Here is a 25645-nt window from a genome sequence, read left to right as displayed (position 1 = left end):
TTGCGTTCACCCCCTGTATATCCTAAACAAAGGCAAACATGTCATAATTGGAATCAACAGCCAATAGCTGCATCTTTCAGCTCGAATTTAAGACCTCATTCGTACGCGAGCAAGATAACTAGCACTGTGCTTTCATATCATGATTAGCACGAAAAACTAGCATCGTGCTTTCATTGATTAGAACACAAAAGTGCAACTTTTTATTTCGTATCTTCATCAGGTTTTGGACTACCGTTTCTTTAATTCGATCTCAACCAATTTCAACAAATAAGGTCTTAAATCAGAGCTAAAAAAGTACAGGCATCGGCTGCTTGTTTTAATTTTGACACATTTGTCTTTATTTAGAATATACAGGGGTGAACACAACTGCTACCTTAATTCTTTTGCTTACTGTATATAGGCCCTATATATTTTAAATGAGCCTGAGAAAGCTTATAAATCAACTTACCATCATATGTTTTGATGTGTTTTTTTTAAATATATTAACTGACCATAGCCTAATCATGATTCTCTGTCATTCATCAAAATAAGAGGTTAAGGAACAGCTGCAGTATGTAGAAAACAGTCAGAGATATGAAGTTTCACTACTTTCAAGACTTAACTCAAAATAATAGGGTGCCTGAAAAGAATGCATAACATTACATTTGGCAAGACATTTTGGGGCTTAGTTTCACTGTATTTTTGAAGGGAAACAAAAAAACTAAATAACAGCAATTGGCTATTCCAGTGAAATCCATACACCTCTATGGAAGACATGACTTAATATCCCACACAGGAGTGTGAATTTCATTCCTAATGGATGATTCCATATGAAATCTACACCCCTGTGTGGGAGATAAGGTAATATCTTCCATAGTTTTCAAAAATAATAGGCCAATTAACTTCTTGAGTCAAAGCCAAAAGTCAATATCATAATGATCTTGGTGTACCCCAAGCACCATGAACACGCACAAGATGGCCATAAACTTTGCAGACGGACAGTCGGGTGAAATTATACAAAGGCATGCATGCATGTTATGCACTAGATAGATAACTATCAAAAATTTGAAACAAAGCAACAGCATATTAACAGAAAGTACCACATTGTGTGATTTCATCTTCAGGATGCCATGGTTCATTTGGTGAAGATATCCCGCATCATCCGTACTCCTCGTGGTAACGCTCTGCTAGTAGGTGTAGGAGGTTCTGGTAAACAGAGCTTGACCAGACTAGCATCATTTATTGCTGGCTACAAAATATTCCAGATTACACTCTCAAGGTAGGTACCAGAGATGAAAATGTTCCAGAAATCTAGTGTCAGGGTGGTGCAGATTTGGGAAGCCTTGGCAAATAGCACCAGTTATTCCTGATTACATTATATGCCTACAACATGCTATATATGTGTAACTCATCTTGTGTATTCCATAACGACTCTTCCACTGTCAATGAAATTTAGCGCTTACATGCAAACCACACTCGCTGACTAAGAATCTAGGATAACAGATTCCGTCTATGGAAAATGACATCTCTATTCAGAGGTTAAGATGACTTAATGTGTCCTGTTTAATTTTGAAAGTGGTTAATTTTTATGAAACAAGATGCCACATTTCTGTACCATTGCAGTTTCATGTGGTAGCCAGACAAATAATATCCCTAGTAAAGCCCATAAAAAGTTTGTAATCCCTCTTCCGACTGACCCAAAAATCTTTTTAAAAAATCGGGAATGTTTCGGTGTTTTTTTTTGTTTTCATATTTGAATTTTCATATATTTTGTATAAAATTTGCAAAATGTTTTACCTGCACAACTCTGCTATAATCAGAAGATGAGCCTCACAAACCTTATGAATATTTTGTGGGGAACTTACTTTTTTAATATTGTATGTGGCAAAATATTTTTTAAAAAAGAAAAAAATAAGTAAACAACCAACTGACCCAGACTTTAAGGGCAATACAAACTTCTTTTTAGGCTTAACTGTGAGCACTCCGTTTACCTAAGTTATTATCTAAACTCTACATTTTCTGTCTTATGTATAGGTCATACAATACAAGCAACTTGATGGAGGACCTCAAGTATCTGTATAGAACAGCGGGACAACAAGGCCAAGGCATCACATTTGTCTTTACCGATAATGAGATCAAAGATGAAGGCTTCTTGGAATACATGAATAACGTCTTGGCATCTGGAGAGGTATGTGGCATCAAATTGAGAAATGCTAATTTTTTTTTTTGATGAGGGGAGTCTTGATGAAGTCAAAGAGATGCCTGACAAAAGCTAGACCAATCAGACAGGGACAGGCTGCACCAGTACTTTCAAAAATATTAGTCAAAAAGGATCAAAATTGTGACTTTATCAATTTTAACCAAAATTTTGATATTTTAAGGTATAAAATTCAAAAATTTGCTAAAATTGGTTTTAGTTTTGGGTCTTTAGAACACAAATATACAATTTTTGTCATTTGTATATTTAGGGTAAGTAAAAGAATTGACATATGGAAAATCAATTTTGGTGCTTTTCTCAAAAACTGCTCATTTTACCAGAAATCTGCTGTGCTAGTTGGATTTCTTGCATCATTTTCTTTTCTTTTATGTACTTATCATCTACAGATACAATACAAAACAATGTCTAAAATTTCCCATTTTGAGTAATCCTGCATGTACAAAGATCATATTTGTAATTTTATTGTTTATTTCCCAATATTTTTCCATGTAGGTTTCCAATCTGTTTGCCCGTGATGAGATTGATGAGATCACAGGGGAATTGGTATCTGTCATGAAGAAGGAGTTTCCACGACGACCACCAACCAATGAAAATCTGTATGAGTACTTCTTATCAAGAGTACTTAGCAACCTGCATGTGGTTCTCTGCTTTTCACCTGTAAGTTAGTCATGAATGACATGTTTGCTACATTGTTTTGGGGTGTGCTTTTGTACAAATATGTGAAAATATGAAACCAAGAATATACCTGCAAACGACGATATTTACTGTTAGATTAAATGCTTTTTAAGAATCAAAATGGGGCTATAGAGGGGGTATAGGACATTTTGAGCTATTTTCAGTATTTACCCATATTGCATAGTCTGAAAATAAACTAAATTTGAATGTAACCAGCCCAATAGGGACATGGTCCATGATGGTAAATTTTAATTTTCTAACTTTGTAGTACATTATGCTGAGTACCAGTATCACCAGGGATCAACTCAAAGTGGAGTGCGAAATTTGCACTTGAAAAATTCGATAAATGGTCACCACAAAATTAACAGATAGTGTGTGAGTGCAATGAAATTTAGTGAAAATATAAAATGAATATTTTTCATGTAAACAGCATATTTGTTAGACATGGTTTGATCTTTAAATTTATGGTTTAGATGTCTCGGAAATTGAACTCAAGCCTCTTGTAATTGGATTTTATAATCCAAGTTTATCAACGCATTGATGTCATTGAACTTTTCAACACAAACTAGAAAAGTAGGCCAGGGTAAGACTTGTAAATATATTAAATTAGGACTTAGGGTAACCCGCACCAGAAATTTATCCCTGGGTACCGTAGGGATTAGTGGGTACCCGAGAGCACACCCCAATATCCCAGACTTGATATAGCGTGAGTCCACACTTGGATGGTGAGACAAAAACACCTCAAATGTCTATCAGAGGGGAGTGAAGGAAGCCATTTATATCGCAGCCGCCAATCCGGACCTCAACAAAGACTTAGGTCGGCATCCCCTCTCCCCTGCCTACAAGAAGATTATCTGGTCTAGTGACCAGGTCACATGATCCGATTCGCGGAAAAACGTCAAGTACCGGATGAGCCACGAAAATTTTATGTGAGTGTTATTTCAACTTACTTGTGTGAATCAGTCAAAATTTACACTAATATTACCTCAAATGTATGTTATCCTTCTTTACAGGTGGTTACACAAGGTTGGTGTATACATGCGTGGCTAATCATTTCTTATTATATTTCCTTTCTCTGAACAGGTTGGTGAGAAATTCCGTACCAGATCACTCAAGTTCCCTGGCCTGTTCTCAGGTTGTACTATGGATTGGTTCAGCCGATGGCCTAAGGATGCATTGGTTGCTGTAGCTAATCATTTCCTGTCAGCGTTTCCCATCGTTTGTACAGACACTGTCAAGCAGAGTGTCGTCAACACCATGGGATCGTTCCAGGTGAGGAAAAGACTGACTTAAACATTTCAATTTTTAATTAAAAATAGTTTTAGATTTGGAAAATAACTTTTCACCAGTTTCGCTGTCACAAATTTTAAAGAGACAAGTAGAAAAAGTGATCCCTTCTGGGAATCGAACCGCCTGGGAATTGAACCCAGTTTTAGATTGTCGTGAGATTTTACATAGTCCTATTTTGTGCACCTTGTAAATTTCCTTTCAAAGCTTGCACAGAAATGGGCTATTCCAGTTAAAATCCATACACCCCCTATGGACAGCATGACTTTAATCTTCTACACAGAGAGTGAAGATTTCAAATGGAGTCACCCATTCGGGTAACCCCATTTGAAATTTACACTCCTTTTGTGAAAGATTAGGGTCATGACTTCTATAGGGGTCCCAGTGTATGAATTTCAATTGAAATAGCTAAATGGCAAAATAACATGATCTAAGGGAAAGTAAACTATTTTTGACAATTTGTAAAACCTAATTATCAATCAAATTATTTGATATTGTTTAAAGGTGCATGACCTAATTGACATTCTTGCCCCCACTTTACCCCCATCATAATGCAAATTTTGGTATCAGGTGGAAGATCATTTTTTTTTCTTAACCCAAGTGAAAATTTAGGCCTGGAATATGTTTTGTTCAGAGAGTATGAGGTTGGTAATTGGTTACCAGCCCCTGAAGTTATGTACTGTTCTAGGGGCCTCTGCAATACACATCATTGCTTCTAGAATCCAAATTGCTGGATTTTACTCTAAACTTAGAATAAGAATGTTTGGGTGATCAGTGATGTGGAAAACATGTGCTACAATTGAACCACCAACCTTTAAGGGTGGTCTTAACCTTGGAATTATGGAAACTTTTGGGCCTCATAACTGCTAAATTACTGGTCTAAAGTATGTAAAAGTATACATATTTAGAAGGGTGCAGACTTTTGATTTATTAATTCATCTGTGAGGTCAAATTTGGGTCAAATTGCTAATTTGTGGAGAAAATCCAAAAAAACATTTTTTGGTCCAAAAATTTTCGTTCATCGTAACAAAAAATTCTTGGGCCAATTTTTTTTTATTTATTAATTTTTAAAAACTAGATGAAAATATCTAGGACCCATTTTTTGGACCAAATTTGCACCAAAAATGGTCAAAAAATGCCAAATTTTCAAAAAAATCATAAAAAAGCCCGATCCAAATTTAAAATATTTTTGGTGAAGTTGGTCAAAATTAAAAAAACAAACAAAAAAAACCAGTATTTACTTAATTATAATACATTCATTCATTTCTGTTCGCAGGACATGGTTGCAGAGACTTGCGTGGATTACTTCCAACGATTCCGTCGTCAGACTCATGTGACTCCAAAATCATATCTCTCTTTCTTAGATGGATACAAATCTATCTATAAAGAAAAACATGAGGATATTGGTTTACTTGCTAACAGAATGCAAACAGGTAAACCCTAGTTACAATAATAGTAAACCCTAGTTATATTTATAGTAAACCCTAGTTATAATTATAGTACACCCTAGTTGTTGCAAAAATATGGATATTGGTTTACTTGTTACTAGAATGCAAACAGGTAAATCCTAGTTATGATAAAACAACATTTATTAAAGTTGTTGCAAAAATAAGAATATCGTCGGTCGCAACACATAGTGGTGTAGAGTGATTTTCCAAATTTTCCGTTGCACATAGTGGCGTAAAGGTATTAGAGCTAGCTATATCTTATAATAGTTATTCTTGTTAACTATCAAAGATACAGTTTAATAGTTTGAACCTTAAACTTCAATTTCAAATGGAATGGGGCCACTGAGAGATAACAGTGGAGGCGTATACAGGCATGAGAATTTTCAGTTTAAAAACTGAATTCAGTTTTTTTTTTTAGTCAAAATTTCCGCAACTTTATTTAATTTCAGCCTGTTTTTGGTACTTTTTGCCCAATTTCACGCGCATTTTCAGTTTTTTCAGTTTTTTTTAGGAAAGTGCAGTCTCATGCCTGCGTATAGACTCCATTACTAGTAGCATATCCTTCAAAAACGTTTTGCTTGGAAACTTATTTTGTCCTTCACGTACACCACTATGTGTTGCGACCAACGATATTGGTTTACTTACTACTAGAATGCAAACACAAACAGGTAAACCCTAGTTATGATAAAATAACATTTAGTAAACCATAGTTAAGGTATAATAAATCCTGGTTATAAAGAAAATCATGAGCATATTGGTTTCACAGACTACTACAGACTATTCCCAAACAACCAAAGTCCCCATGCTTTGTATGCTGCAACTTCTTGCAAATTATAGTCACGAGGGCCAGTTGTTCGGTGGTGAATGTCTTTACAATCACGCTAGCATTGCATGTCTTAAAATATGAGGTATGTGCATAGCAGTTTCGTCTGTCGCACTTCATAGAATGATCTGCCCTCATTAACGTGTGATGCTGGGACTTTTTTCGAATAGTCTGTAGTTGACGGTGATTGGTTTACTTGCTACTAGAATGCAAACAGGTAAACCCTAGTTATAATTATAGTAAACCCTAGTTGTTACGAAAATAAGCATAGTGAATCCTGGCTGTTGTAACAAAGCAGCTGATAAGATTTGTCCTATGCTTTGAAAATATGTGATGTGGTATACCGAAAGCAGACACTTTTGGGCAGGATCGTGAATGGAGAAATAGCAAAAAAATCTGCCGGGGGATGATTTTTTCACAATTTGGGTTTGTTGCAAATTTGTGATGTTATTAATGTTTAAAATATTATCTGATGATAGTTTCAGACTGGAATATAACTGGCATCTTGTATTTTTTCAGATATTTTTTCAAGATGTTAATCAGGATGTCAATTGTCAATATATTTTAAAAGGCTGATATCTTAATTTTCTTAGCTGAATTCTTAACTTACGAACTCAATATCTCCACTATGGAATGTCCGATTTCATTGGAGAAAACTGTGTTGTGGAGTAAAATATCTCCTATATTTAAGATATGTAAAAACCTCAAAATTGATATACCTGCCCAAAAATGTCTCTTTTTGATATACCATGTCACATATAACCATCTGTTATTTGTCATATCAATATCCATTTGCAGGTCTTGCCAAGCTGGTGGAAGCCACAGTGTCGGTGAATGAATTGAGCAAGGAGCTGGTGGTCAAAGAGAAGGAATTAGCCGTAGCCTCCAAGAAGGCTGATGTCGTGTTAGCTGAAGTCACAGTCAGTGCCCAGGCTGCAGAGAAGGTCAAGGCACAAGTACAGAAGGTCAAGGATAAAGCGCAGGCTATTGTAGATGACATTAATGTGAGTGAATTGAGCTGACTACAGCAAATAGATGTAAACATTACAATCTAGAACTGTTAGGCAATGTATATGACAGTGACAGTAAATATGAGAAGTAACAGAGTAACTATGGAGGCAATCTTATGGTCGGTATGCATTTATTCTGCTGCAGATGAACTCTGGAATATTCTTTCTCAAAGTATTAAAACCTCTAAGACTGTTGATTAATTCAAATGTTCTGTGAAAACTTGTTTAATGTTTAAAATAAGTTGTTAAATTTCATTCTATATCATGCCTATAATCATGGTAACTTTTTAAACTTGTTGTTCTGCTATTTTTATACAGTGTTTTTTATGTAGCGCTTTGAGACTTAATTGTGTATTGTATTGTTATATTATTATTATTATTATTTGACTAAAGTTTGGTAGTGACGTAGATGTGTATCTCACTGGGCACAGTATCAAATCACATCTTTAATCGTGCAGAGCATACATGCATGCCTACAAGGGCAGTTTGTTAACACGCTTGCAGAACAACTGAAAAAAGGCACTGATGTCACTACTAACTTGACGATCAGAAACAAGCACTATCAAAAAATCGGCTATTCCATTTAAAATCCACACTATCCTTGTGGAAGCTTTTGGAAATATCTTCCACATGGAGGTGTATGAATATCAAATGGAACAAACACAGGAGGCAGTATGGATTTTAAACGGAACAGCCCAATACTTGAAATTCCATTCTGTTTTTATTTGTTACCAGGTGGACAAAGGTGCGGCCGAGACCAAACTAACGGCTGCCAAACCAGCTTTGGCAGCAGCAGAAGCCGCCCTCAACACCATCAAACCAGCTCACATTTCCACTGTGCGTAAGCTTGCCAAACCACCGCATCTCATCATGCGTATCATGGACTGTGTGTGCCTACTCTTCCAGCGTAGGGTGGAAAATGTTCAGTTAGATGCAGAGAAGCCATGTCCCAAGCCATCATGGAGTGAGGCACTGAAACTGATGGGAGGTAGCAACTTCTTGCAGGGCCTTCTAACATTCCCTAAGGTAAGTGGCCTCCAATGGGCTATTCAGTTGAAAACCACACCCCCTTATGGCAGACATTACCTTAATCTTCCACACAGCATGTGTGAATTTCAAATTGGATTACCTGAATGGGTGACTCCATTTGAAATCTACACCCCTGTGTGGGAGATTAAGGTCATGTCTTCTATAGGGGTTGTATGGATTTAATCTGGAATGGCCCAATGCAGGGTTGGATTAAGAGTATCTATGTGAGTGAAAGTTTGATTGATTACATGATTCAGTTACAACTGTGTACTCCCCAATTTTGCCTGGTATAAAAATAGCGTAGGTTCAATCCGTCCAAATTGAGATTTTGGTGTCAAAAGAAAGGCTCTATTTTCTTAGGCCAATGGCATGTACTGTTCTATAAGCCACTTCAATACTTCTATAATTGATGACCAAATTAAAAAGACTAGTTTGCGTATCATGTCCTGTCACCCAGACCGAAAATGCTGTACTGCGCAGGTCAGCAACCAATCACGTCGTGCCTTTGCTCTGACGTCAGACGCAAACTAGTCTATTTAATTCGGTCTTCAATTATAATATCCAAACTGCTGAGTTAACTTAAAATAAAAATGTTTGTGTGATGTTCCACCATGCAAAGTAGGAAACATGTGATATAGTCCCTGGGACATCACTACCAGTCAGGTTGGCAAAATCTTGTTGTTTTTCAAAAGGTGTATACCTGGGGTCATGAATTGATATGATTGCCATTCCAATATGGCAACTTAGTGCTAGAAATCCAAGATGGCAATCAAAATGGTTGCCGTTTTGACCTCTAAGCCTATTTTGGACGCTATCAACCCATTTAAGGCTCCAATCTCATCAAGTAAGGCGTCATATTAAAGATAATAATAATATAATCAAACCCCCAACTTTTAAAACTGCAAATAGAAATCGAATGTAAAGGATGTCTATATTCTGACGAAAACTTAGTAAGATGTTGCTTATTTGCATACAGGTATTGGTAAAAGTAAGTTTTTTAAATTAATTTTTCTTTTTCAGGATACAATTAATGAAGAGACTGTGGAGCTGCTGCAACCATTTCTGTCCATGGAGGACTACAACCTGGAATCAGCCCAGAGGTCTTGTGGTGATGTTGCTGGTCTGTGCTCTTGGACTATTGCCATGGCAACCTTCTTTGGTATCAACAAGGAAGTGCTGCCTTTGAAGGTAGATACATATTGAAATTACATGTTTATAGCATGAATTAAGATGTCTCAAAAGAGTATAAACCGACTTTCACAAAGATGGGTAATTCTATCAGCCTTGAATTTGCGATGCTGTGATTGACGGCATTTCTAGTCCTTGATCACAAATGAGTTCTTGTAAATTAAGATATTTTTCTTTTAAATGACAGTGGTAATTAATGTCTTATTAAATGATCATTGGTGGTGATGTTGCTGGTCTGTGCTCTTGGACTATTGCCATGGCAACCTTCTTTGGTATCAACAAGGAAGTGTTGCCTTTGAAGGTAGATACATATTGAAATTACATGTTTATAGCATGAATTAAGATGTCTCAAAAGACTATAAACTGACTTTCACAAAGATGGGTAATTCTATCAGCCTTGAATTTGCGATGCTGTGATTGACGGCATTTCTAGTCCTTGATCACAAATGAGTTCTTGTAAATTAAGATATTTTTCTTTTAAATGACAGTGGTAATTAGTGTCTTATTAAATGATCATTATATTGCATATTGTTGTGGGTGCTTAAAGGGGCATTTCGTGATCCACAGCCTCATCCCCCCACTTTTCTCAAAAAAAGTTGAGATTTTTATATCGCTTGAATACTCTGGCTACATAATGTTTATGTACAAAATATTTCTTGCAGATTAATTCGCTTAGCAAAGATATCGCTGAATTTGAATTTCGTTCTGGTGCACCAGAACGAAATTACAACGTATTGTCTATGGAGCAGTGTAATACACACAATCATGCATAACTCGCAAACGCAAAATCGGAATCAACTGAAATTTTGGGAATATGCTTTTTTCGTGGATATGTACTGGAAAATGTCATAAAAAGAGGATGCTAGGATCACGAAATACTCCTTTAATTGCCATAGTAGTACATGAATTAGGGAACAACTCAAAAGTTCGATGAAGCCCTATAAACGAAAGTCCTTTCGTTTGGGAGGGAGGGGGGGTCAAAAAGTCCGATTACGTTTGTAAAGAAGTAGTTAAAACATCGGTCAAAGTTGATCTTTTTATAGGATTTAATATGTGACACGATCTGGTCCATGGGGGCCAAAGGCGGCAAATTTGAAACTGAGATAAAGGTAAAAATATGGAGTAAAAAAACAATGAAATACTTAAGAAAATAGGCATCAAAAAACTTAATAACTTTAGAACCAAGTATGCTAGACCTTTGGTGTTTTCAGAAAATGATAGCCTATTGTATGTGTAATGTAATAATTACAATAACTCAATTTTCAAAAATGCCTCCTTTGGCCCCCATGGACCAGATCGTGTCACATATATATTTGTAAAATTTTAGTATATTCTGAAGTATTTTACAGTGGTTGCTTCAAAATGATTTAAAATAAATATAGTGCAGTACTCGCAACCTGCAACTTGTAAGTTCATTTCTTAAAGCAGCTGTACCGCACTTTGATTCTTTTTGATTTGAAAACCCAGCAAGTTCTAATTTTTTATGAAGAAAAATATTTCAAAATAAAATAGAATTATTGTTTCTTAAACATGATGAATATCCTAGCATTGTCGCACCCCTCAACAACCCCATCGACCATAGCGACGCCCCTGTGCCCAATGAATACAGGCTGGAATTTTTGATATTTGACACTTACGTTAGAGGGGAGGGGGTTAGCCTTCTAACGAAAGGACTTTCGTTTATAGGGCTTCATCGAACTTTTGGGTTGTCCCCTTAGAAGTTTCATTTTTATCAATGTTTTCATGTAGCCTTTGCTTAGAAAATATTGGGCAAAAGCCATAAATAAAAGATTGTGCTATTCAATCCATACACCTGGAAGACATGTCCTTAATCTTCCACACAGGGAGTGTGAATTTCAAATGGAGTTGCCTGAATGGGTTACTCCATTTGAAATCTACACTCCTTATGTGAAAGATTAAGATAATGTCTTCCATAGAGGGTGTATGGATTGCAACTGGAATAGCCCTTTTGTGAGATTTAATGTGATCATTATTATCAGGCATGAGAATATTCAGTTTTAAAACCGAATTCAGTGTTTTTTCTAGTCAAAATTTCCGCAACTTTATTTAATTTCAGCCTGTTTTTGGTACTTTTTGCCCAATTTCACATGTATTTTCATGGTTTTTTTTAGGAAAATGCAATTGCACGCCTATATTCCGTCTTTGTTTACTAAATCCATCAACCCTTGATCCAAGAGCAAGGAAACCCCATTTATTAAATTAATAATTTTCCTTTTTTTCCTTCAGGCTAATTTGGTCGTACAAGAAGCTCGTCTAGGTAAAGCCATGGCCTCATTACAAGAAGCCCAGGGTCAACTGGACGAGAAACAACGAGAGCTGGACGCGGTACAGGCTAAATTTGATGCTGCAATGAGTGAGAAACAAGCTCTGTTGGATGATGCGGAGAGCTGCAGACGTAAGATGGGAAATGCTACAGCACTTATTGAAGGTCTGGGAGGTGAGAAGATCAGATGGACTGAGGCTAGTAAGAGATTTGAGAGTCAGATTAACAGGTAAGAGCAGAGATAATGTTGGTTGAGCAGCCTGACGCTTCATCATGCTGCTTGTACTTTCCTGCAAGCGAAGCAGCACACCGCTGAGTGGCAGCGGCATGACTATGAAAGCCACTGTTGCCACTCAGCACTGCCAAAAATTGTTTCCTGTTCTCATATGTCGGAGCAGCACAGCTCCCGAGTTGACTTGAATTCAACTCCTAGCGATGCTGCCGCATTGGGCAAAGCGGTGGAGTGATCGATATATCAGATTGCCGCTAGCGTTTCTGGTGTGACTGTGCAGTGAAGCAAAATTGTTGTCAAAGGGGCAAGAGGCAGTAATGTATGAAACCAGCATAAGAGTCCAATTAAAGGTCCATTCAGCAATTTGCTGAACCAGAACACTAAAACTTGTAGTACATTTTTGGAACAAGCATAAATGTGTTACTGAAGGTTGACAAATGTGAAACATATCGGGAAAATGGAAATAAATTAAAGATGAATTATTTACACATTTTATGCAATAGTCATGATATATTGTGATCAAATCGGCCTTTGTATAATTGTTGATTGTTTGGTGGTGCAGTTAGCCTTTGACACAATAGTTTTTGACAGTGTAATCGAGGAGACCCGATTGGTTTGATTGAAGGGAAAAATAGTCAAATTAATTTTGATAATGAACCATGTTGTCAACTTGTTTTTTAATAAATAAAAGATCACAATCAGGGGAAAATCAAGAATGTATCTTGTTGTTTATATAGAAATAAGTAAAATGCATTGTTGATGAGATTCATCAGAAAGTCAAATATGTAAGTTCTGGTAACAGAAAAATGTATATATATATTTGCTATAGATAATAGAGGAAGCAGATCCACTGCAATGCATGATGGGATAGTACCGTCAGCTGCTGTGCACTTTGCGTCGTAAAACTTTTCCCCCAATTTTGCCTAATTATTCATGCGTATTGGCTTACTTTCGGTTTGTCTGTAGGCTTGTAGGAGATGTGCTTCTTGCCACTGGTTTCTTGTCGTATTCTGGTCCATTCAATCAAGAATTTAGGAATTTGATGATGAAGAATTGGAAGAGAGAAATGACAATCAACAAGATCCCATTCAGTGATGTAAGTATGGTGTGAATGTTAGTTACGAAAATGAAAATCAAGATATTTCACTATTGAAACAGTGCTTAAATCTACCAATTAATTGCCACGCTCAGGACCTGAGATTAGACCCATGGGACCTATATTCTAGTTTTTTTTTAATTTTTAATTTTCAGTGACTCTGGAGAATCACTGAACCTATTGTGAAGTGCTAGGATAATTGATTTGAAAAAAATTACGGAAATTACTGTTTGCTATCCTTAATATGCAAACCATTAACTAATGTTTACCTCTTCACCTATCACATATTATAGATGCATTTGTTTTCCAAGGATAACTAACTTTCATTTTTTTGTAATTTTTTTCCACATTTTTTTTCTTCAAATTAGCTGTGAATAATCCTAGCACTTCAGAATAGGTTTATAAGTATGTATCCCTTAGCCTATTCCCTGATCACTCATGTACGCTAAAAAGATTGTGCCCCGAGCCAGCACTCTAATTGGATAGTAAACTTAGCGGGCACTCAACTTGGGCTAGCTCTAACTCTGGTAAACTGTGTAGCACCCTCGGGAATAAGTCTTGTAACTGTGGACATCCACGGTGTCAGTGTTATCAATTTAAGCTCATAAAAGGTGTACCTAAAGTACGATTGATGATGAAAGCAGGCACACACATACATACATACATATTAGAGCTTATAAAGCGCTATTACAAAAAGATCAAAGCGCTAAGTGATACACTGCAAAAACAAGAGAATGAACAAAAGCAAAGAGTTAAAAGGATAATAATGAGCCTTAAGAGATTTTTTAAATGTTGCCACTGAGGTTGCCTCCCTGATGTTGCGCTGGGAGGCAGTTCCACAGCAGCTGGACCAGCAGAACGAAAAGACATGTCACCACTGCGATTTTTACCGATGTGAGTGTTCAGAAGACTGGTATCCATAGAGGATCTTGTGACGGGTCCAGATGAGCGCGTATGAGAGTAATTCTGTGAGGTATGAAGGAGCAGATTCATGCAAACATTTGAAGATGTACAGACAGAGTTTGAATTTGATTCGATCTCTTACTGGCAACCAGTGAAGGTCATGCATTAACCCCATCATCCACCCCTCTCTCCTCACGCACACCCCACACACACACACCCAACCCTGCATCCTGGGTTTTCTTGTGTTCACCTACAGAAAAAGCATGTTAGTTTGTTAGTCAAAGATTGTTTGTGGCAAAAAGAATAAGAAAAGTGGGATAAAAAGCACAATTCAAAAAGAAATCCTGCATTTTGCATAAGACTTATTTTCTACATAGCTTTTTTGCCAAATGTTTCAGAGACTTTACTATTTGTTTTTGTCCTAATGGAACCAATATGCTCAAATCTTTCTTCTCCACAGGATATTAACGTCACAAGTATGCTAACAGACCCAGCAACCATTGGCGAATGGAATCTACAAGGCCTACCAAACGACGAGCTCTCCGTCCAAAATGGCATAATCGTAACCAAGGCAACCCGATTCCCGCTTCTCATTGACCCCCAGGGTCAAGGTAAAGCGTGGATAAAGGAGAAAGAAAAAGCCAATGAGTTACAGGTTACTGCCCTCAACCATAAGTACTTCAGGACACATCTGGAGGATTCGCTGTCGCTAGGACGCCCTCTGTTGATAGAGGATGTTGGAGAGGAATTGGATCCAGCATTAGATAATGTCTTGGAGAAGAATTTCATAAAATCTGGAAGTACATTGAAGGTGAGGAAAAATATGACACCTGGAGATTATAGAGTCCGAATTCCTTTGTTTTGTAAATGTTAAATTCTGTGTTGTTTTCCGTTTTCTAAAAATAACCATAACAATTTACCCACTCTAGGGAAATCCACTTTTTCCTATTAAAAAATATGTTTCTTGGCGATTTATAGCCGAAAAAAAGTCATGAAAATGCAAGTATATGACCCTTAAGGCAAGTAATGATCAATTTAAAATAAATTTCAGTGAAAGATTTAATCGGTTTGTGCATTCTGTTGAATGTACATTGGAAATTAGACCCAAATAAGCTTAAATTTTGCATGTTGTTGCAACATTCTATTTTCTGTTTTCTACTTGAAATTTCGTGAAATTTCTCTGTTTTCTGTAAAACGGAGAACTTCAAGCTCTACCTGGAGACCTGTTTCACAAAGATTTATGAATGAGCGATGTGAGGTGTCACAAAGATTTATAATCACATGGGCACCTTGGGAGGACAATGCCAGTGCATTGAAACGTTGAAATTTTAAATGAGAATGAAATAAAATAAACTCAGCGCAAATCAAGTTATTCATCCCCATATTTGCAAAGAAAAAATATTTAGGTCATGGCAGACTCTTGATTACATTGAGGGTATTATATTTGATTTCAATTTAACTTTGAAAGGGTGATCCATAGCCTCGTCCCTCACTTTTCTCAAAAAAAGTTGAGATTTTATACCATCAGAAGCCTCCGGTTGCATAATATTTTTTGTGAAAAAAAATTCTTGCATGTTCAACTTCATTTATGTTCTGTTAAAACAAAATTACAATACAGTGGCCTGTGGAGTTATGTAATATACATAATCATGCATAACTCAGAAACGCAATATCAGAATCAACTGAAATTTGGGGAATAAACCTTTATCCTTGATATCTATTCAAACATACCATAAAAAGAGGATGCTAGAATCACAAAAAAATTCTTTAAGAAAAGAATGCACTTTTTTCCAGGTCTTGATGTATGCTTATGAATTTCCAATATATGATTTAATAACTTTTGTTAAAAACTGTTATACTATAGGTCAAAGTAGGGGACAAAGAATGCGATGTGATGGGCCCCTTCAGACTGTACATCACCACTAAACTAGCCAATCCAGCATACACCCCAGAAGTCAGCGCCAGGACATCCATCATTGATTTCACTGTGACCATGAAGGGTTTAGAAGATCAGCTGCTGGGTTTGGTCATTCTAACAGAGAAGGAGGTAAGGGGAATTTGAACTTGCTATAAAATGTCATTATGCAATAGCTATAGGTAAATTAGGTAATTTGTGGTCAAGCTCAGACGCACCTGTTGCGTCCATACTAAGTGTGTACGCAGTGCAAGTGACACAGGTATGCAAAGTTATGGACCATGGTATATGTGTGTGTGTTTATCGCGGATCTACAAACGTGTCAAGTATTCCAAGGAATACTAAGATGTTCATCATCAATTCAACAACTCTTCCTATACCTTTGTACAGGAGCCAACCGCTGTTAGACTGTGACAAATCCATACTTTCACAGTAGCGTATACACAAACACAAGTTAACGGAAGAGTTGCACGTGAGCGTAAAACAGTTTGTCATGCTTGGAACTTGTTTGAACGCTTACATGTTGAGTTCAGTATTTTGAAAGAAGCAGTTAAACATTGCTGTTTTATTCTGTAGTTTTATTGCTGACATCAACAGATACAACTTAACCTGGTTGATCTTCTTCTAATGTTGAGTAGCAATGACTAACTGACATTCCTCATGTGAATTAGCTGTTGTTGAAAGGGATTCAATCATGTTACACAGTGTAACATGGTTGAATCTCTAATGCCTTCATGTAGTGACAAGTTAACAAGTGCATAATCTACAACATGAAATTGATTCAATATGCAATTTCCATCTTAACAGGAACTCGAATCCGAGCGTACCAAACTGATGGAAGAAGTCACCGCCAACAAACGTAAGATGCAGGAGTTGGAGGATAACCTTCTGTACAGACTCACCAGTACAGAGGGATCCCTTGTTGAGGATGAGAGTCTTATTGAAGTACTCAAAGTCACCAAGGTGACTGCGGAAGAGGTTAGCGAGAAACTTGTTATTGCTGCAGAGACGGAGCAACGTATTAACACAGCTAGAGAAGAGTTCCGTCCAGGTGAGTTGTTGTTGTATTGTCAATCAGTATGAAATTCAAAACCAAAACTTGTTGAGTGCTGCAAACCTGGTGAAATTAGGCCAGTATTAAGGTCCGTTCATACTACGCTGCAATTACGGTGCGTTGCCGATATTTCGATTACTTTTTGCCGTATCTCGTCGCATTTCCAAGTTAAAATGTATTTAACTTTATTGCGATACCGCAATGCAGTATTCTGTAGGCATTGTATCATCATCATCATCATCAGCCATTGTCGGTCCACTGCTGGACGAAAGCCTCGGCATGTCTCCGCATGAACAGACCTTTAGTGCTGGCTCATTTGTGCAGCTACTCGGATGCGAATGCGAACACCTTTTCAAAAACAAAGCATCATAAAAGCACCCAAAATGCAATAACACAATCCAGTGTAAACCCTGAAATATGCTATACATTATATTATACAAATACTACCTGGATAGATGGTAATTAGGGCACCATAACCAGTACTGAGGGGAAATAGTGTGTCCAATTTCTCCAATATAAACCAATGTAGTATTAGTTTTATTACACCTCACTATGACTCTGGGGATGAGGCTGTAGGGTAATAGTCTCAAGCTATTTCTCTAGGGAAATAGCACTATAGGAATTGACCAATGAATATACGCGATTAGTTCATGAATATTTATGAGATGTGATGGTGTGTTTTTTCATTTCAGTTGCTACTAGAGGCAGTACCCTGTATTTCTTGATTGTAGAGATGAGTATGGTGAATGTGATGTATCAGACGGCACTCAAACAGTTCCTGGGAATATTTGATATTTCTATGGCAAGGTAATATTACAGTTCTATGATATGTGAATATTATATTATAGCGGGAAAATATTTTGAATTGGAGGAAACCAAAGAGGTTGATGATTGAATGATAATTGATGCTAGTGAGTAAGTGAGTGTAGTAATGGCCGGCAATTGGGAACCAAAAAGGGGACATCAGAACAAGTGGGATATCCCTGCTTTTGAGCTTCTATCCAGTTAGAGCTTCTTATGCTTGCATAGCCCCTATCTGAAAACGTCAATTATTCCAACTGAGGACACCATGGTAAGCCATGTGGGCAGTATTGATGACCCCGGTTTTCCGAAACACATCTCAAAAGTCTGCCATTTTGTCAGTAAAAGACAAACTGTGTTGTGTGTTGGTTTGTGTCCCCGATTGTCAGTTGTATGGCCCCATTTGTAGTGGTGAGTGAGTAAGTCAAGTCAGTCAGCTAGTCAGTCAGTCAGTGACTGAATGAATTAGTCAGTCAGTTAGTCAGTCAGTGAATCAGTCAGCAGTCAGTGACTGAATGAATCAGTATGCCAGTCAGTGAGTCAGTATGTTGGTCAATAAGTTGGTCAGAAAGAGAAGAACAAAAGGAGGAAGTAAGACAACCTAAAACTATTTTTTAATTATTTAATATTTCCATTTTAGATCCCAGAAGAGCCCTATCACAAGTAAACGTATCAACAACATCATTGAGTTCATGACATACGAGGTGTTCAAATACACAGCACGTGGTCTGTATGAAGACCATAAATTCCTGTACACCTTACTACTGGCTCTCAAGATTGATATGCAAGGTGGCAGGATTAAGCATAATGAATTCCAGACATTCATCAAGGGTAAGCTATAAGGGTAAAAATGCCAAACAATGGGCTATTCTAGTTGTAACCCATATGTACCCTGTGGAAGACATGAACTTAATGTGCCACACAGGAATTTCAAATGGGTTTACCTGAATGGGTGACTCCATTTGAAATTCACACTCCCTGTGTGAGAGATTAAGAACATTTCTTCCATAGGGGTGTATGGATTTCAAATGGAATTGCCCAATTGGAGAATATCCTCTATCGTGTCATAGATGATAGATATTTTCAATATTTTGAGTAGTGGTTGCCGGCGCACACTGCAATAAATTATTGGACATGCCTATCATCTATGACAAATAACAATTCCCATCTTTCATTCTCATTGTGGAAGATATAGGTATAGCCATTTATCATAGAACCTCAAAGAACACAGATAACCAGATATGTTTTTGTATCTAGTCAGTTAGTGCATACTTATGAGTCAATGAGAACATATTTCATGCGCATGATACACATATATGGTGAGATACACATATAGAGGTGATTCGCATATACCAGGCGCGTTTAATGCGCACAATACATAAGATGCGAAACATTCATCCAATTTCTATGATGTTTTGCCTTTTTTGCAACAATTAGAATGTATAAAAACTTTATTATTCCAATATTTAGAATGATTCAGTGGTATGGTAAATTCGTTATTAGGTTCAGCGTATGGTATGAGAAATTATTGTGCGCTCACTGTCATACTGGGTTAAGTCTTCGGCTTCACCCAGTATGACACTTTGCACACAATAATTTCCCCATACCATACCTCTGTTTCACCTAATAACTAATAATACAGGGGTAGTATGGGTTTCAAAAGATTAACCCTAGCCAATTGCATTTGAAAAAAATATTCCCTCTGTGGAAGACTACATGGGTATAGCAAATTTCACCTGGAATAGCCCATTGAAGGGGAGGTTTCCCTGTATAATGAAATATGTACAACAATTAAGATGAGTGTTGATTTGAATTCACATAATGTACTATGTATTATGCACACAGGTGGCGCTGCTTTAGATCTCAATGCCGTAGAACCTAAACCCAAAAAATGGATGCTCGATATGACCTGGCTTAACTTAGTCCAGCTCAGCGCACTCCCGCAATTCAGCCAACTGACCACACAGGTAACCCGCAACGACAAAATGTGGAAGAATTGGTTTGATGAGGACGCGCCCGAGGAAGCCATCATACCGGATGGTTATTCCACATCGCTGGACGTCTTCCGTAAACTGCTCTTGCTACGTTCGTGGTGTCCAGATCGTACCATACCGCAAGCCAGGAAGTATATCGCTGAAGCTATTGGGGTCAGAGTAAGTGGCAATATCCCAGATAATTGGAATTTTCAGGTTTAAACCCCCCAAGTTTAGGTGTTTTTTGTTGACCAAATTTTGTGCAATTTTATTTATTCTCAGTTTTGTATTATTTTTGCCAATTTTAGATTTTCCAAGATCATCCTCACATCTGTCCTCAGTAGTAGGGATGTTCTTTTTTCTGCATGTTGTGCAAATCCATGTTCACCACACCAAACTTGGCTACATCTCAATTTATATTGTGCTATTCCTGTTAAAATCCATACACCCCTTGTAAAGAATGGGATATGGAAAAAGGATTAATGAGGGAATGCTTTTAAAGTCACAACTACGTGTGCCAAAGGTTTTGGGCTGCAACTTGATTTCACAATTTGCCATCAGATTATGTCATATTTTGTTGTCTAAACAATTTAGAACTGGTGATGCTCTTTATTGTTTTGAAATCTTTATAATGATTTGGAATCATACTAGAAGAAGATCGAATTACTAAATTGTAATGCATAATTTGGCTGTTTTCTTTTCAGTTTGCTGAAGGAGTGATTCTAAACATGGAATCAATGTGGGAAGAGAGTAATACCTATACACCATTAATTTGTTTCCTATCAATGGGATCAGATCCAACCTCATCTATTGAAGGTCTTGCTAAGAAGAGTGGAGTAGGTAAGTAGTATGTAAGATCTAATTTGAAAATGTGTCAGACATCCCTTCCATCATGCAAGTGGATTATGTCACATGAGGTTTGCTCTACAAAAACCAATAATAGTAGTGTATAAATATGCATCAAATGGCTTTAATTGGGGCTTTATTAGTTTACTTCTCAGAGGGGCACATCCCCTTCAGGTAAACTCCCCCTCCATTGTGCAAGAGCAACGTGTATTACAAGCACACCAAATTCCACTTTCAAATAAATCTGTATCCCCCACACTTTTCAAAAATCCTCTCCACATGGGTGTCGATTACAGACGACAAGTTTCAATTTTTTTGTTTTACAAATTCAAAGGCAGCATAAAAAGTGCATTACAATAAGTACAAACAAGCCTAGCATTAGTTCAGTAGTTCTTGATATAGCTCTTTATTATTTTCTTAAAATATCTCAAAACTTGGGACATTTTATGTTGAAGCCTTTGGCTATCCCACAGAGCAATGAACACTTTTAGCTGTGAGCAGCATGTAAAACTTGTGTCTTTATGTGTTTTCAGAATGCCGTGCAATCAGTATGGGACAGGGACAGGAGGTACATGCAAGGAAACTACTGAGTAACTCTATGGCTGAAGGCGGCTGGGTCTTGCTGCAGAACTGCCATCTTGGTCTAGATTTCTTGGATGAACTGCTGGAGACTGTTACCACAGCAGAGAACCCACATGATTCTTTCCGCGTCTGGATAACCACAGAAGTCCATCCAAAGTTCCCTATTAATCTACTACAGACATCTATCAAATTCACGAATGAACCCCCACAAGGGATCAAAGCTGGTCTGAAGAGAACGTATGCTGGTGTAACACAGGTATGATGAGTGGGTGGGTGTGTGGGGTGGGTGTGTGACCAAGCTGTGATCAAGAGAACATATGCTGGTGTAACACAGGTATGATGAGTGGGTGGGGTGTGTGATCAAAGCTGGTCTGAAGAGAACGTATGCTGGTGGAACACGGGTATGATGAGTGGGTGGGTGTGTGAGGTGGTTGTGTGATTAAAGCTGGACTGAAGAGAACATATGCTGGTGTAACACAGGTATGATGAGTGGGGTGGGTTAGGTGTGTGAAGTAGCATGTGAGGATTCCATATTCCCACATCAATCTCTGGGGACACTGATGCCCGTATCATACTAAGCAATTTTTTCGGGGGGAGTGGGGGTGACATAGATTTTGCTACTTATCAGAAAAACAATTGCCTGGTATAGTGATTGTGCAATTGCTACCAGCGTTGGATCACAAGCAGTTTTTTAATCGCACGCTATGAGGGCTAGTATTATATGGTCATAAGTGACTAATCATGCTATTCAGCCAAAAGCAGTATCAAGATGTAAAGTTGTCATTGGCACTTGATGAACCTGTCCGTCCCTACATTATAATATCAGTTATTTTGTTGAACTTTGTTGAGCAGCATGAAGGTGTAAAAATAAAAAGTTCTGGGCACTTACAGTATTTGCAGTAAGCCTTTGACGAGAGCATATTTCAAGTGTACATCGCATATTTACTGCGTTGAAATGCACTTGTCTCTTTTTGGCTGCTGAGGTGATCTGCTGTTGCTGAGTCGAAATTTATGAATGAACTTTGCTCCGTACACATTTTTATATCCGACCTTGCAATATCATGGTAGTACGTGCCCGTCAAAGGTTTGCTGCAATTATAATGAACTTGGCCTTCCCTTGGCCATTTGGCCAAGGCCACTTGGCCATCCCTACATTATAATATTCTGTTGATGTTGACACTCGCACTAATTATATTTCCTTGAGCCTAAGTGAATTTAAATCAAGAGCTCTCACAATCCACACTGTTCATTGATTTTCATATTTTTCATGATTCTTGTAATTTCTTTATAATATGGTACCGGTATTGCATATTTTTCTTGTAATATTTGTGTGATAATTGTATTTAAGTGAATTATACCTGTACATGTATGTCACAGGGCCTCCAAGAATAGCAGTGCTTTTACACTGAAGGGGCTACCCTGTATAAAGAAAGTTGAAATAAATAAATAAATAAACAAATAAATAAATATCAGTTAATGTTTCATCCCTGTCACTTACAATGTGTCATTATTTTTCAGGAGCAACTTGAGATCTCCAGCATGCCTCAATGGAAGCCTATCCTGTATGCAGTAGCCTTCCTTCATACCACGGTACAGGAGAGACGTAAATTTGGTCCTCTGGGATGGAATATCCCCTATGAATTCAACCAGGCAGATTTCACATCTTGCGTGCAGTTTGTTAACAATCATCTGGATGATTTGGACCCCAAGAAGGTGAGACAGATTGGGTTAAATGTTTATGTTTCAAAGCCAGTGTGGTCTTTGTAAAAATGCTTGTGGGGGCCAAAGTATTTTATATGTTCAGTGGTGTATCACTTAATAATCAAAAGGTTGTGGGTTCGCACCCCACCGCGGCCAGTGTGTTGTGTCCTTGGGCAAGACGGCTTAATTCCCAATTGCTTTACTCCACCCAGGTGTAAAATGGGAAGCTGCTGGGGGTAATCACAATCTATGTCAGCTGAGAGTACCTGCGCATCAGTTGCAGACTTGTGGAAGAGGAAATGATTCTGATATATCCTAATGGCAGCAGAATAATTGTTGAAATGTGCTGGTACTTATGTGTAGCGCACATTAAATCACCGACATTATTATTTATCAGAGTCAGTTGTCTGTGGCCATCATTTTGGTCCGATTTCCAATTTTACACTAGTTTAGCTCAAAATAAAGGTGGAATTTGATGTTTACCAGGCCAATTGTCAATTTTACACTATTTTATCTCAAAATAAAGGTGAAATGTTGTGTTTTTACTGTGCCTGAAAAAACATGGTTGAAATTTTCTTGGGGGGTTGAGTTAGCAAACCAAATCATTTGGGAGGTCTGTAGAACCAGCAGACTTCATGAGGCAACTGATTACATTACCACCTATTAGATGCCTGATCACACTTGTTTGTGTAATCCAGGAGAGCTCCTAAACTTCTTACCGAGTGCAATGTAATAGCATGCCTGACAGCCCACCTTAACATTTCCAGAAGTGCCATTTGTTGCACGCCTGTCATTTTCAAAACTCCTGGATTAAGGTCATGTCTTCCATAGGGGTGTATGGATTTCAACTGGAATAGCCCAACACTCTTTCTTGGTTAGGATGAAAATATGAAATGTTGCAGTACAATATGTAGAATTACTATCTTTAACTAATCTCTATTTCTATGTTTGTGATTGCAGGGTGTTTCTTGGTGGACAGTGCGTTACATGTTAGGCGAGGTGCAATATGGTGGTCGTGTCACAGATGACTTTGATAAACGCTTGCTAAATACATACACAAGAGTCTGGTTCTCGGAGGATATGTTCAGTGACAAATTCAAATTTTACACAGGTAAGATGTAGATAGGGACTTTGGTTAGTGTGAATTTAGCCTGGAAGGAGTTCTCCCTGGTTAAAGGTTTACCGGGATATACCATGGTTTTGGGGTACCATTTCAGCGATTTTGGTATTTTCGATGGGTGGATATTCAGTGAAGACTAATGCACCCAATTGGGTGCTTTTGTGAAAATTTGGTATACTGATGGGTTGCAATAATTTGAAAATCTGTGTGGCCCATTCTTGTTTAAAATCCCCCAGAATTTTGGGGAATAGAATGAAGGGGAAAGAAAATACATCCATGGTGATACCTGAATTGATGATTCAATGCATGTTGTATAATTATTTCTTGATTTCTTTTCAGGTTATACCATTCCCAAGTGTCGTACAGTAGATGAGTATCGTAATGCCATAGAAAATCTCCCATTAGTAGACTCTCCTGAAGCCTTTGGTCTGCATCCTAATGCTGACATCACATACCAGACTAATATGGCTACTGAGGTAGGTTGTGATAGAGACTAATGATGAGGCAAAAAAACCCACCCCAAAACAGAATATAGAAAATGTGCAGATTCATACGTATTAGTGATAAAATGAGAATAATTCAAAATTATACTTAAACACTACTTGTTTATATACCGGGAGTGTTTTCAAATAACTTCCTGGTCTTTGAGGACGGTTATATGTCAAAATTATCAATTTTGATAATTTGCCATAAAATTTGTATTTATATATTGCAAATTTCTAAAAACGTATTTTATATCAGAAGGACATTCCTCATATTCAGATTGCAATTTGGTGTGCTCTCATGTCCCACAAAAATACTGTGCAGATGTTGCTATCCAATCCCTTAAGCAAGTGTCTTTTCAACTACTAAAGATATGAATGCAGATTGTTTTTGAAGCAATACCAGAAGGGAATTGTCTGAATTTAGGGGAAAACCTGATGCAGTAGCTCAACTATCTGTGGTTCATGAGTTCCCAGTAGTGATTTGCTGGGTCATTGGCTTGGAAAAAAAATGTCCAATTGTATTCTGAATTGGGTAAACGAATCACGAGAATACTTGACTACTTGTCCTTTGCAGGGGATGTTAAGCCCCAGGGTTAAGCTGTCAGTCTTAGTGCATTGAGCAATACCTGTACTACATATATGTACAGGTATGGCTCTCTGTACACGAGTCCAACGGCTTAAATTAACGTTAAAAAGAGTGGGCCGTTAACCCTAGCTGTCCCATCCTGGTTGTTAATACATGGATCCCTTACCATTAACATTGATAGTTGGTCAACCATGTGCATAAGCTGTAAATTTGAAATGAATCAATACAAATGAGTTGTCTTTGTTGCAGGTCTTAAACACTGTTCTCAACATCCAACCTAAAGACAGTGGTGGAGGCGGTGGCGAGACACGTGAAGCTGTGGTCTATAAACAAGCAGATGAAATGTTGGATAAATTACCAGGGGATTATATCCCATTTGAGGTACGCATACACAGTGGATATCTCAATTA

At 37.6% G+C, this 25645-nt stretch overlaps 1 protein-coding gene across 1 annotated transcript in view; it reads left to right on the top strand.

Moving 5' to 3' along the window:
• LOC140140979 (dynein axonemal heavy chain 5-like) overlaps positions 1 to 25645 on the top strand; it is a 141749-nt gene that overhangs the window by 105383 nt on the left and 10721 nt on the right. Inside the window, 22 exon segments of the mRNA XM_072162752.1 lie at positions 1104 to 1258; positions 2014 to 2167; positions 2690 to 2854; positions 3956 to 4144; positions 5436 to 5592; positions 7229 to 7434; positions 8176 to 8466; positions 9490 to 9657; positions 11905 to 12170; positions 13140 to 13269; positions 14633 to 14983; positions 16037 to 16219; positions 16895 to 17138; positions 17834 to 17948; positions 18583 to 18773; positions 19788 to 20095; positions 20620 to 20755; positions 21295 to 21599; positions 22862 to 23056; positions 24005 to 24155; positions 24504 to 24640; positions 25485 to 25616. Coding sequence (XP_072018853.1) covers positions 1104 to 1258; positions 2014 to 2167; positions 2690 to 2854; positions 3956 to 4144; positions 5436 to 5592; positions 7229 to 7434; positions 8176 to 8466; positions 9490 to 9657; positions 11905 to 12170; positions 13140 to 13269; positions 14633 to 14983; positions 16037 to 16219; positions 16895 to 17138; positions 17834 to 17948; positions 18583 to 18773; positions 19788 to 20095; positions 20620 to 20755; positions 21295 to 21599; positions 22862 to 23056; positions 24005 to 24155; positions 24504 to 24640; positions 25485 to 25616 — 4329 coding nt within the window.

The sequence above is a fragment of the Amphiura filiformis genome, chromosome 19 (genome assembly GCF_039555335.1).
Source record: "Amphiura filiformis chromosome 19, Afil_fr2py, whole genome shotgun sequence".
NCBI classification, from domain to species: Eukaryota; Metazoa; Echinodermata; class Ophiuroidea; order Amphilepidida; family Amphiuridae; genus Amphiura; species Amphiura filiformis.
Note: the sequence above shows the minus strand (reverse complement) of the source record. Positions and strands in the feature narration are given on the sequence as shown.